This window comes from Sycon ciliatum, chromosome 12 (genome assembly GCF_964019385.1).
Source record: "Sycon ciliatum chromosome 12, ocSycCili1.1, whole genome shotgun sequence".
Classification (NCBI taxonomy): domain Eukaryota; kingdom Metazoa; phylum Porifera; class Calcarea; order Leucosolenida; family Sycettidae; genus Sycon; species Sycon ciliatum.
The window spans coordinates 11,023,836-11,038,422 of NC_088654.1; the positions used below are offsets into that span (position 1 = coordinate 11,023,836).

At 44.5% G+C, this 14,587-nt stretch overlaps 1 protein-coding gene across 1 annotated transcript; it reads left to right on the top strand.

Annotated features, from left to right (window-relative positions):
• Positions 1-1,885: 1,885 nt before the first annotated feature.
• Positions 1,886-3,271, top strand: LOC135827981 (alpha-(1,3)-fucosyltransferase 10-like). Its single transcript, XM_065340418.1, has one exon. It carries the CDS (start codon positions 1,886-1,888, stop codon positions 3,269-3,271), a length of 1,386 nt encoding a protein of 461 aa, XP_065196490.1.
• Positions 3,272-14,587: the final 11,316 nt, after the last annotated feature.

Consider the following 14,587-nt stretch of genomic DNA (forward strand, 5'->3'; position numbering starts at 1 on the left):
GTCACTCACCTGAACTCAGCCCCGTACAACCGTCATGTAAACGGTTGAAAAATAAGCCCGAGGCGAATAAGCCCGGGCTTATTTTCCTCATGTAAACGGCCCCTCAGTCACGCAACCATGCAGAAATAGGGTGGGCGTTTGCAGTGGACTTGACGGTATACATATACTCGCGATGAAGTTTTTTGGGGGGTTTTCGGGGCTCTCCGCCTTCTCCGTGAAATGAAAAAAAAGGCTCTGCGTTCCGGCTCTCCGCCTTCTCCGCGAATACTAGAAAACTACATGTACATGTAGAGGAAAACAAACAAAGACAAGAAGCAAGAATGACAAGAATGACAAGAAAAGCAGAAAATATGAGAACTTCATATTTATAAAATACATACTGAGTCCGAGGTGTTTACGAGAAATAAAAAACCGACACAAAACCCGAGGCGAAGCCGAGGGTTTTGTGGAGGTTTTTTATAATTCGAGTAAACACGAGGACGAAGTATGTATTTTATTTAAATTATACTTATAAAAACCGATTTTCGTTTTGGATTTTCGTACCTATTTCGGTTTGTACTGTTTTCGTGAATACTCTTATCTCTTGTTCTCATCTACCCCTAAAAAGAGGTTTTTTATACAGGTTTTTTATAGCCGACAGGTTTTTTATAGCCGACAGGTTTTTATAGCCACCAGGTTTTTTATACAGGTGTGTATGAAGTATAGCTGTCGATTGCTGTCGATCGGTGGGGGAGCAGAGTGCGTCTCTGGCAGTAGCTGAAGGCCACCTTCCTACTACAGTTTTGCTTATGGTTTCCAACACGTTGGAATTGTTTTTGTTTTTTTCCGATCTGTGTTGTGAAATCGATGAAAAAACACGATACATGTAGTGTAAAAACAACAGAAAAATGTGATGAGGCGGCCATTTTGATAATCCAGGGGATGGCCCACGACTGGTACTGCCACTGCATAAATCATACGTAATGACTGATAAAAATGCTACACCTGTGAAGTAAAAGAAAAGGGCCCAACCCTGCCCTGCCAGCTTTTTGGGCTTACGGGGGTCGCCATGGCAAATAATAATTATTAAAGAACTAAAAACTATAAAATTAATGACGGGAAGTGCCAGCTTCGGCAGCAACTAGGGAGGCAGAAGAAGAGACAGGTGCATGTACAGCGAAAACAGAGCGGCTACCACGCAGGCACATGACACTTGCTCTGAGCAACGCAAAGCTAAGGCGGCAGCGGATGAATGACATAACAACCGAATACGGTTCGCTGCTTTTCTCAGCAATGAGAGATGCAATACGCTTGTAAAGCGAGGCAGATTGCTTGCCCATGCCACCGGTTGTCGAGAAGACCAACGGGACAAATGAAGCATGCTCGATCTCCCGCAGCCTCTCTTCATGTTAGAATTGTAGGCTTTTCATTTACACTGTTTCCATTTTCATTCTATTCTCTATCTCTCTTTCTTCATGCCAGGCGTGAGCCATCCCCTGGATTAACAGAATGGGTGCTATTGAAAAAACAAAAACAAAAAAAAACAAAACAAGAGCCTAGGGATGCAACGTTGATGCACGCAACTCTGGACGCGTCTGCAGCACATTACGTGTCTCGTACGGCCGTACACACTTCACATGTTCATACCATGACACAATGCAAGGGTAGAATCAATTTCCTGACAAGAAGTCAGGGAGGGCCAGGGGAGCATTGGAGAGATGGGCGCATGGGAGAGCTCTGGCGGGATTTTCCTGGTACTAGTACGGTATATAGATAACGCATACACATAATCTGTTGGAGCCCACTGCCAGTCTCTGGACTTGCTCAATGTTGTGTGTGACAAGTAACTGGTGTAGAGTCTGTAGACAGGAAAACCTGCCTGTTTGGCCCTGGAATAATCACAAGAATGGCCTCGCAGGAATTTCTGAAGCGAACTCTAAAGACGTTCATCACCGTCCTGCTGATCGCATCAGCCTGGGGATTAATAGTATACACTTTGCCAGCAACCAAGCGTGCGCTGCATGCACCGAATGTGCTGCATGCACGGAAAGTGAGTAAAGGCTCACTCCAGGACAATGACTTGGGGAAGACAGCAATCGCTATGGAGACGACAGCTTCCGAACCCTATCACAAGCAGCTCGTCCAGATTTCTAAAGTATGGGGGCAGCATGGCTTAGGCCATGCCTGGCCGCATACCGTCCACAATGGAATGCCAACATGCCAGCACCCAGGGATGGTCCAGATTTGCCCGAATCCACGAACGAGACTAATCATACTCTACTGGAGTGCCGTGGTTGGCGACAACAACTTCACGCTGTTCCCTCCCAGTGATGGCCTGTTACACTTTGGATGCTGTGACGGCATTGACATGATCTACACAATGGACCGCAAGATGCTCGCTGTTGCTGATATCGTAGAATTCGCAGGTCCAGAGCTTCCCGATCCACTGCCCTCCAAGGGTCACAAGTACCAATTGTTTATGGCGACAAGCACTGAAGCCCAATACGCTACCGCTAGAATCCATAATGTCGCCCGGATGTCTGGAATAAACTTGCTTCGATCGTACGCTTGGATCAGTGATATTCGCCACTCATTCACTCAACCAGGAGAGTGCTATTGCAAACAATACGTGAAGCCTCTGAAAATACCGCACGGCCAGCGACATGTTGTCCCTGTGTCAGCTCTAGTTTCCAATTGCTGGACGTTCGGCGGCCGTCATGAGTTGTTGAAGTACATGATGAAGAAGATTGCAGTGCACAGCATGGGGGGCTGTCTCCACAATCATAAGCTTCCGGCTAATGCCCGCGCCTCCCTGGAAAACTATCTGTATAATTTTGCTGTTGAGAACGCCATATGTATGGACTACATTACGGAGAAGTTTCAGCGGGCCTTGTCACTAGGCACGGTGCCGATAGTGCTAACTCAGGATCAAATGCCGGGATACGAGTTTGTGGCTCCTACAAATTCTTCCTACGTCGATCTGTCTCGCTTTCGGACGCTGGATGATGCCATTATGTTCATCAGAGACGCTGCAGCCTCAAAGGAGAAATACGCACAGCACCACAGTTACAGAGGTAAATCAATCACAAGTCCAGTCTTGTCGGCCAAGTTTAAACGCCACGTGTGCAAGCAGAGCGAAGACAATCTTGACCAATGGTGCCGACTTGCCAGAACCATGCAGACGAGGAGAGGAAGAGAACAGCTGCTCCAGAAAACGTATGACCAGTATAATTCTACTTCAGATCGGCAGTGTGCTGAGAGAGGCTCAATGTTAAAACTCGTCCCCAGATGACTATCATGCGTATCATATCTACTGGTACGAGGTGATTTGGCTTTCTTTTACATGGTTGTAAAATGACATTTTTTCAGCCACTTCTAGGCAAGCTACGTCCAAAAGAATTGTTGCAAGTGGAAGTGATATCCGTCATGCCCGTTTTGTCAAAAAAATGGGAGTGATCCCACTTTGGAAAGTGTCTTGAATAATGTCCTACTTTCATGGTATTCTCAGGATTCTATGTCTTGGTCCGAGGAAGCTGAGACTAGGCCTGGGTGGATAATGCTAGCATTCTATGTAGCATTATAGTGTGCGATTTGCAACGAGCATTATGCTAGCATTATAACACTACATTTCCACAAAAGTGGCATTAATTTTATATGGAAGTTTTGGCCACCACAAAAAATGGACCGTTACATGCCTTGTACATACATGTAGAACTGCACAACCTGCATATGATTGTCCAAGCTAAGCCATTTTCCATGCATACTATTGCGGTTTTGCTGGCATTATGGAGCAATAGCAGCATAAAATTAGCATTATGACCATGATTTTCTAGCATTTTCCATGCCGTCAACGTAGAACTACGAAACGTGCACAATACTGCCCAAACCAAGCCATTTTTCCATACTTACAACTGGTGAATTGCTGGCATTACAGAGGAACAGCAGCATTATAAGTAGCATTATGATACAGTTTTTCTGGCATTGCCATTAGCATTATCCCGCTGTTGTGAGCCCTCTGGTTCTCTAAAGTATCAGGAACGAACGACCCCACACGGCACGAGGACAACTATTTATTCTCAACAATATATTTCACTTCTATCGACTAACTAAACAATGAACAATGAATGAACAACTGAATAACTAACACTCAAACCACCAGGTAGTTATAGCGTGAAAATGACAGCGTATATGAGAAAAGCATACACATACAACTACAGCGCACACAGCAAACCGCACATAGCGCCTGTTGCGTATGCCACGTCGTAAACTCTCACTCTCGAGAACTTGTCGTTTCACAACACCCGCAAAATAACAGGCCTAGCTGAGACCCTCCCTTCCGCCCAGGGAGTCGTAAAATACCTATTTTACGACTCCCTGCTTCCGCCTTTATTCCAAACTACTACTACTCTCGCACTTCCACCGAAACTGGGTGACTGCGAGTAGAAGGTACGAGGGGGGTTCTAGCGCAAAGTTGACCCCGGAAGTGACCTTTCGTACGAATCGTACAGGATTTTACAGCTCACCCCAGCCCAGCCCTAGCCCTCCCGACAGGGTAGGGACAAGCTCAACTTTTTTTTGCAGTTTTCTGTCATAAAAAAATAAACGTCACAGGCTGCTCTTCGCAGGTGTCCGCGTCGGAGCGGTCCGGGCGAGCGACCGCATCTCAGTGGGACACTTGTCCGTGGCCGTTGTACTGGAAATCTGTGGCAGAGTCTTGCCATGCCAGGGGCTACACACACCCGGGTACCGGGTATAGACAAATCCCTGGTGTTGCAACGTTGCTCCTTTCATTTTATTTGTTCTTGCTGAGAAAGAAACGTTGCTGCTTGGAAAGCTTTCTGTTCACTCCAGCGCCTTTCCTCTAGTAACATTGCTCGCTGATAATGATCATAGCTCGTGATGCCAATGGTGAAGAGAAGCTGGGTTTCTTGCCATTTGCAACTTCCTGGCTCTGAAAATATAGCTTGAACTAATAAGAGCTCCAAGCATTTTAGTTTTAGATTTCGATTTTGATGTGCCAGACCTATTGTTACGAGATGCAGAGATGAGGAGCAAGGGAGACGTTGGATTAATGCCAATAATGGTGTTTATGGCCCAGACAACGCCAGCCATTTTCACTTGTCAAGAGGACAGTCAAGTAACTCAAGTTGGAGCAGGCAGATGACAGATTATTTGAGCATTTATAGCGGAGTGGGTGGTTTGCTAAAGAGAATCGTCTCAGTACCTCATGGTTTCTAGTATCTGACAAATGCCTCTTATTGCTAGTCTGCATTAGAGCATAGCAGAATTGATCATGTCACAAGTAGTGTCAAGACTTGAGGTCCTACGATTATACTCAGATCATGTCCCGTACCGTCGGCGTTGCGTCGAATGTGAAAAAAATAGTAATATTATAAATAGGCTTAATAGTCGATTCAGACTACGGCCAAAATCACTTCTGAACTTGAATTTCCATGGTGATGCAGTCGTGTTTCAAAATTGTATGCACAATCTCTGATCAAATCCATCTGAGTCGTAGAAACGTGGTCACATTTGACCGTAGTCTGAATCGCCTATTAGACACCCTTATTGTGGATGACTACGGTACTGTGGAGCCAGTCTAAGACGACCGCTCATGAGACTTTCAAATAGGCCTTGACGGATTATGCTAGCACAATTTTTCGCATAATTCCTACCAAAATCGAATAGTCGCATAATTTGAGGCAAATAGCATACGAATCGCATAAATTGGAATAATCCGCCTGTTCGCATCAAATTCCATACAGTTGTACATGTTCTACAGGTACAAGTACAAGTAGATGCACCAGGAAGTCGTAGGTTTACGACTCCCTTAATAACATGTCGAGTCCACTACAATCAGTGACGGTCGTAGCTAGGTCGGACGGTGCGTTGACCCCGTTGAAGTTTTGCTACTACAGTACAGCGCCCTCTACAAAAAAATTCCCCTGTTATTTTGCACAGAACCATCATATACATTAGCAGCATATGTGAGCAGAATGCGGCATAATATGTATAACTTCTAGTATAAAAATAGCATAATTCTGCAATTTTTTCAGCAATGCGAAAAGCATAATTTCACGAAAATATTAGCATAATCCGTCAAGGCCTACTTTCAAAACGTGGTCTCTATTACCAGGTGGTCTCCTTATCCAGGGTCATTTGACTGGAACTTGAATAGCATCCCTTAGTCCTTGAGAACGGTATTATTCACAACACCAATTGGGCCAATCGCGTGAAACCATGAAGTACGAGTCAAAGCAAAAAGACAACCCAATTTCGGAAACAAATAGAACTCTCAATTGAAATATAAAATTGAGCACAAAAGCTTCACATCTATCCCTTTCCAAAAGATGCTCGCCACTTTTTCGCAACGTTTTGTTGCTTTGGAAGAAATCGCAACTTTCTTCATTTTCACAAACTACTTCGCATCTTTTCCGCAACTGTTTGCGGAGAAGCGCCTTGGAGGAGACCATTGAAATGTCCGTGATGCTCCGCTTCAACAAGAAGCGCTGAAACATTGCATAACATCATCATGACAAGTGTACTTCTCATGTGGCAGCACTGAGCATGCCGCTATGTCGTGTATGCTGTGCAAGGGTTCAACAAAAAAGGAAAAAAAGACTCATTCCAAGTCTGCTCATTTTCCTAAACATGTTTCACGCTGTGAATTATTATGCATTTACCGGTATATGTACTTCAAAGTACGATTGACTTTACTCATGCAGGTGTGCTGCGCCAGTGTTTTCCATTTCCGCTCCTTTATTGGTTGTTTTTGGCATCACTATGCACAGGAACTCGCTCATTTTGAGTTGCGATAATTAGAAACTACTGAAGTATTGTGCTTTTGATTGTTCCAACTAGGAACACACACTTCTTGGCGAACTTGACACTTGACTGACTCAGAAGGTACGAGGGGGGTTCTAGCGCAAAGTTGACCCCGGAAGTGACCTTTCGTACGAAATTCGTACGAATCGTACAGGATTTTACAGCTCACCCCAGCCCAGCCCTAGCCCTCCCGACAGGGTAGGGACAAGCTCAACTTTTTTTTGCAGTTTTCTGTCATAAAAAATAAACGTCACAGGCTGCTCTTCGCAGGTGTCCGCGTCGGAGCGGTCCGGGCGAGCGACCGCATCTCAGTGGGACACTTGTCCGTGGCCGTTGTACTGGAAATCTGTGGCAGAGTCTTGCCATGCCAGGGGCTACACACACCCGGGTACCGGGTATAGACAAATCCCTGGTGTTGCAACGTTGCTCCTTTCATTTTATTTGTTCTTGCTGAGAAAGAAACGTTGCTGCTTGGAAAGCTTTCTGTTCACTCCAGCGCCTTTCCTCTAGTAACATTGCTCGCTGATAATGATCATAGCTCGTGATGCCAATGGTGAAGAGAAGCTGGGTTTCTTGCCATTTGCAACTTCCTGGCTCTGAAAATATAGCTTGAACTAATAAGAGCTCCAAGCATTTTAGTTTTAGATTTCGATTTTGATGTGCCAGACCTATTGTTACGAGATGCAGAGATGAGGAGCAAGGGAGACGTTGGATTAATGCCAATAATGGTGTTTATGGCCCAGACAACGCCAGCCATTTTCACTTGTCAAGAGGACAGTCAAGTAACTCAAGTTGGAGCAGGCAGATGACAGATTATTTGAGCATTTATAGCGGAGTGGGTGGTTTGCTAAAGAGAATCGTCTCAGTACCTCATGGTTTCTAGTATCTGACAAATGCCTCTTATTGCTAGTCTGCATTAGAGCATAGCAGAATTGATCATGTCACAAGTAGTGTCAAGACTTGAGGTCCTACGATTATACTCAGATCATGTCCCGTACCGTCGGCGTTGCGTCGAATGTGAAAAAAATAGTAATATTATAAATAGGCTTAATAGTCGATTCAGACTACGGCCAAAATCACTTCTGAACTTGAATTTCTATGGTGATGCAGTCGTGTTTCAAAATTGTATGCACAATCTCTGATCAAATCCATCTGAGTCGTAGAAACGTGGTCACATTTGACCGTAGTCTGAATCGCCTATTAGACACCCTTATTGTGGATGACTACGGTACTGTGGAGCCAGTCTAAGACGACCGCTCATGAGACTTTCAAATAGGCCTTGACGGATTATGCTAGCACAATTTTTCGCATAATTCCTACCAAAATCGAATAGTCGCATAATTTGAGGCAAATAGCATACGAATCGCATAAATTGGAATAATCCGCCTGTTCGCATCAAATTCCATACAGTTGTACATGTTCTACAGGTACAAGTACAAGTAGATGCACCAGGAAGTCGTAGGTTTACGACTCCCTTAATAACATGTCGAGTCCACTACAATCAGTGACGGTCGTAGCTAGGTCGGACGGTGCGTTGACCCCGTTGAAGTTTTGCTACTACAGTACAGCGCCCTCTACAAAAAAATTCCCCTGTTATTTTGCACAGAACCATCATATACATTAGCAGCATATGTGAGCAGAATGCGGCATAATATGTATAACTTCTAGTATAAAAATAGCATAATTCTGCAATTTTTTCAGCAATGCGAAAAGCATAATTTCACGAAAATATTAGCATAATCCGTCAAGGCCTACTTTCAAAACGTGGTCTCTATTACCAGGTGGTCTCCTTATCCAGGGTCATTTGACTGGAACTTGAATAGCATCCCTTAGTCCTTGAGAACGGTATTATTCACAACACCAATTGGGCCAATCGCGTGAAACCATGAAGTACGAGTCAAAGCAAAAAGACAACCCAATTTCGGAAACAAATAGAACTCTCAATTGAAATATAAAATTGAGCACAAAAGCTTCACATCTATCCCTTTCCAAAAGATGCTCGCCACTTTTTCGCAACGTTTTGTTGCTTTGGAAGAAATCGCAACTTTCTTCATTTTCACAAACTACTTCGCATCTTTTCCGCAACTGTTTGCGGAGAAGCGCCTTGGAGGAGACCATTGAAATGTCCGTGATGCTCCGCTTCAACAAGAAGCGCTGAAACATTGCATAACATCATCATGACAAGTGTACTTCTCATGTGGCAGCACTGAGCATGCCGCTATGTCGTGTATGCTGTGCAAGGGTTCAACAAAAAAGGAAAAAAAAGACTCATTCCAAGTCTGCTCATTTTCCTAAACATGTTTCACGCTGTGAATTATTATGCATTTACCGGTATATGTACTTCAAAGTACGATTGACTTTACTCATGCAGGTGTGCTGCGCCAGTGTTTTCCATTTCCGCTCCTTTATTGGTTGTTTTTGGCATCACTATGCACAGGAACTCGCTCATTTTGAGTTGCGATAATTAGAAACTACTGAAGTATTGTGCTTTTGATTGTTCCAACTAGGAACACACACTTCTTGGCGAACTTGACACTTGACTGACTCAGAAGGTACGAGGGGGGTTCTAGCGCAAAGTTGACCCCGGAAGTGACCTTTCGTACGAAATTCGTACGAATCGTACAGGATTTTACAGCTCACCCCAGCCCAGCCCTAGCCCTCCCGACAGGGTAGGGACAAGCTCAACTTTTTTTTGCAGTTTTCTGTCATAAAAAATAAACGTCACAGGCTGCTCTTCGCAGGTGTCCGCGTCGGAGCGGTCCGGGCGAGCGACCGCATCTCAGTGGGACACTTGTCCGTGGCCGTTGTACTGGAAATCTGTGGCAGAGTCTTGCCATGCCAGGGGCTACACACACCCGGGTACCGGGTATAGACAAATCCCTGGTGTTGCAACGTTGCTCCTTTCATTTTATTTGTTCTTGCTGAGAAAGAAACGTTGCTGCTTGGAAAGCTTTCTGTTCACTCCAGCGCCTTTCCTCTAGTAACATTGCTCGCTGATAATGATCATAGCTCGTGATGCCAATGGTGAAGAGAAGCTGGGTTTCTTGCCATTTGCAACTTCCTGGCTCTGAAAATATAGCTTGAACTAATAAGAGCTCCAAGCATTTTAGTTTTAGATTTCGATTTTGATGTGCCAGACCTATTGTTACGAGATGCAGAGATGAGGAGCAAGGGAGACGTTGGATTAATGCCAATAATGGTGTTTATGGCCCAGACAACGCCAGCCATTTTCACTTGTCAAGAGGACAGTCAAGTAACTCAAGTTGGAGCAGGCAGATGACAGATTATTTGAGCATTTATAGCGGAGTGGGTGGTTTGCTAAAGAGAATCGTCTCAGTACCTCATGGTTTCTAGTATCTGACAAATGCCTCTTATTGCTAGTCTGCATTAGAGCATAGCAGAATTGATCATGTCACAAGTAGTGTCAAGACTTGAGGTCCTACGATTATACTCAGATCATGTCCCGTACCGTCGGCGTTGCGTCGAATGTGAAAAAAATAGTAATATTATAAATAGGCTTAATAGTCGATTCAGACTACGGCCAAAATCACTTCTGAACTTGAATTTCTATGGTGATGCAGTCGTGTTTCAAAATTGTATGCACAATCTCTGATCAAATCCATCTGAGTCGTAGAAACGTGGTCACATTTGACCGTAGTCTGAATCGCCTATTAGACACCCTTATTGTGGATGACTACGGTACTGTGGAGCCAGTCTAAGACGACCGCTCATGAGACTTTCAAATAGGCCTTGACGGATTATGCTAGCACAATTTTTCGCATAATTCCTACCAAAATCGAATAGTCGCATAATTTGAGGCAAATAGCATACGAATCGCATAAATTGGAATAATCCGCCTGTTCGCATCAAATTCCATACAGTTGTACATGTTCTACAGGTACAAGTACAAGTAGATGCACCAGGAAGTCGTAGGTTTACGACTCCCTTAATAACATGTCGAGTCCACTACAATCAGTGACGGTCGTAGCTAGGTCGGACGGTGCGTTGACCCCGTTGAAGTTTTGCTACTACAGTACAGCGCCCTCTACAAAAAAATTCCCCTGTTATTTTGCACAGAACCATCATATACATTAGCAGCATATGTGAGCAGAATGCGGCATAATATGTATAACTTCTAGTATAAAAATAGCATAATTCTGCAATTTTTTCAGCAATGCGAAAAGCATAATTTCACGAAAATATTAGCATAATCCGTCAAGGCCTACTTTCAAAACGTGGTCTCTATTACCAGGTGGTCTCCTTATCCAGGGTCATTTGACTGGAACTTGAATAGCATCCCTTAGTCCTTGAGAACGGTATTATTCACAACACCAATTGGGCCAATCGCGTGAAACCATGAAGTACGAGTCAAAGCAAAAAGACAACCCAATTTCGGAAACAAATAGAACTCTCAATTGAAATATAAAATTGAGCACAAAAGCTTCACATCTATCCCTTTCCAAAAGATGCTCGCCACTTTTTCGCAACGTTTTGTTGCTTTGGAAGAAATCGCAACTTTCTTCATTTTCACAAACTACTTCGCATCTTTTCCGCAACTGTTTGCGGAGAAGCGCCTTGGAGGAGACCATTGAAATGTCCGTGATGCTCCGCTTCAACAAGAAGCGCTGAAACATTGCATAACATCATCATGACAAGTGTACTTCTCATGTGGCAGCACTGAGCATGCCGCTATGTCGTGTATGCTGTGCAAGGGTTCAACAAAAAAGGAAAAAAAGACTCATTCCAAGTCTGCTCATTTTCCTAAACATGTTTCACGCTGTGAATTATTATGCATTTACCGGTATATGTACTTCAAAGTACGATTGACTTTACTCATGCAGGTGTGCTGCGCCAGTGTTTTCCATTTCCGCTCCTTTATTGGTTGTTTTTGGCATCACTATGCACAGGAACTCGCTCATTTTGAGTTGCGATAATTAGAAACTACTGAAGTATTGTGCTTTTGATTGTTCCAACTAGGAACACACACTTCTTGGCGAACTTGACACTTGACTGACTCACTGACCCTAGTTGGAACAATCAACTTCATGACTATTACCGCCGAAGTCGCGCATGCAATCTCCACCATGGGTTACTGCTGAGCTCAGGTCTGCTGTAAAACGCAAGCGTGATCTATATAGTGTGTACAAAAAATATCCGACAGCAGTAAATCATGCAGCTTATAACCGACAAAGGAATGCTGTAAAGCACCTGTCTCGGCAAGCACATCGTCAATATATACGCTCCATCCAAGCATCACTAACGTCACCGAATCGACCTACACTCTTTCAGTTTGTGCGAGCACAGCGGCACACTTCCGGCCGTGTCATGCCCCAAACGATGATAGCATCCGACGGTACGGTCGCCACGTCCCCCAAGAGCATAGCTGATGTTCTGAACACTCAGTTCACCTCATTTGGGCTACCTGATGATCCTTCGTGGCGCATTCCCCCTTTGTCCCAGTCGCCTTTCATATCTGTTCCGTTCCGTACAATCACTGTCACTACGTTTCAAGTTCGGAAATATCTGAAGCGCCTGAAATGTGGAAAGTCTCCCGGCTCAGATGGGACCGAATGAAGTGCTGCAGTCTCTTGCACCATCAATAGCCTATCCTCTCGCCATTATTTTTAATATGTCATTTCGAACTGGTACATTCCCACAGGATTGGAAATCCGCCATCGTGACACCACTTTACAAGAATAAAGGCTCCCGTGCTTGCCCGGCAAACTACCGCCCCATCTCTCTGCTGCGCACAGTTTCCAAACTTTGTGAGCGTATTGTATTCGATTCCCTCTACCTGCACATCGCTCCGGCTCTCTCACCAGCTCAGTCGGGATTCTGCCGTGGTGACTCAACTCAATACCAGGTGACTCGACTTGTCCAAGACATAGCGACAAAGAGGAACTGTGGGGAACATGTGGGAATGGTGTTTTTCGACTTGGCTAAGGCATTCGACACCGTTTGGCATCGTGGCTTACTTGCCAAGTTGGAGGTCACCTTCCGGGTGGAGGATGCTGCCTTGCGTTGGATATCCTCGTATCTGTCTGCTCGTTCTCAGGCTGTTCGCTTGTCTTATTTCTTGTCTGATCCCCTCCCTGTAACGTCTGGAGTGCCCCAAGGTTCCATTCTGGGTCCTTTGTTATTCTTGCTTTACGTTAATGACCTACCTTCAGTTGTCCCCGATGTTAGTTTGTATGCGGATGACACTGGCCTTATCTGTTCTGATTCCTCCCCTGCACAATTACTCCTTACCATGCAGCATCGCATCAACAGCACTGTCATGTGGATGCAAACGTGGAAACTCCAGCCCAATTTAGACAAGACAGAAGCCATGTATATTTCTTCATCCCCTCCTGATCAACCATTATACTTCCCTGACTCGACTATGCCTATCCGTGTTGTTACTCAGCACAAACATCTAGGTGTGATGTTTGACTGCAAACTCTCTTGGACTGCACATGTCAACTGTGTATGCAAGCGAACCAGTTCAGCATTAGGGGTACTACAACCACATTGCACTCATTTGCCCATCCAGTGTAAACTATTATTTTATCAGTGCTATATTCTCCCTATATTCGACTATTGCGATACCGCTTGGTGTGGCCTTTCTGACACAACTCTGAACCAATTAGAAGTCCACCATAGATTTATACTTAAAATTCTTTACAACAAGGATCGATGTTTTCCTTCGGATGCCCTTTATCGACTTGCACACACTTCTCCTCTCTCCGTTCGTCATAAGCACCATCTCTGTACACTGGTTCATAAATATTTCTTCATAAAACCCCTTCACACATGATGAAGTACAATTGGTTTTCGACAAGCTCAACCCGTAACGCGCTCATCCTGCCTCTTGTTAAGTCAGCCCAGTATCTAAAGTCCCCTTTGTTTTCCGGCTACTCTCATTGGTTATCATTACCATACGGTCTGAAAACTTGTTCTTCTATTGGTCAGTTTAAAGATCTACTATCCCAACTGAACTAGACGCAATAATTATCATCGAAGAACATTCTCGAATACCTGGGTGATGCACGAATTTTGATAGTGCTCACTTCCGTTAATCGTTTTTCTTTGTAATTTTCCATTCATTTTCTGCTCTAATTCATATTTGCTTTGTTTTCCTAGCTTACTCTTGCCGTGGCTGGCTCAACGCCCTTGTCTCAGGGGATTCTGTCCCTGCATTAGCTATGCTTGTCACATGCTATGAGATTGTGTCTAATAATAATAATAATAAGGCCAAACTAAAGAAGGTGTGTGGTTCGACTAACATGGACATTTTTTTTACGGGCGGGCGGGCGGATTTTTTTTTTTTTAATATATTTTTTAGTACATGTAAATACACTGTATACGCGTATCGAGTAGACTCTACTACCAGCACAAAGGCAGCAGTCGTACCACTCACTGCACTGCACTGCAGTACAACTACAAGTCAAGTCCAATAGGAGCCGCCTGCGTCCGCAGACTCACGCCGCACAGCACGTAGACGTGGACGTGTTCAGTCCACGTACGTCAGTCACACGACAGCCCGCCGAAAAAAAGTTACGGTCGGGCTGAAATTGTACGGTCGGTCGGGTGAGTCGAACCACACACCTTCTTTAGTTTGGCCTAATAATAAGTCGCAACTCCTAAGTGCGTATTGTGCGTTTTCTGAAAATATGGATGCGATCTCAGCAACTTTCACTTGTTAAGCTGCGAAATATTTTGCCATCTTTGGGAAAGGGCTATTCACATCTCTTAGTCCTGGTTTGTGTTGTATACGAGGTTGTTGTATACAGTGAAACCTCGT

Excerpts from the sequence above, each read along its gene's own strand:
- LOC135827981 (XM_065340418.1), top strand. The coding sequence starts at position 1,886 with ATGGCCTCGCAGGAATTTCTGAAGCGAACTCTAAAGACGTTCATCACC.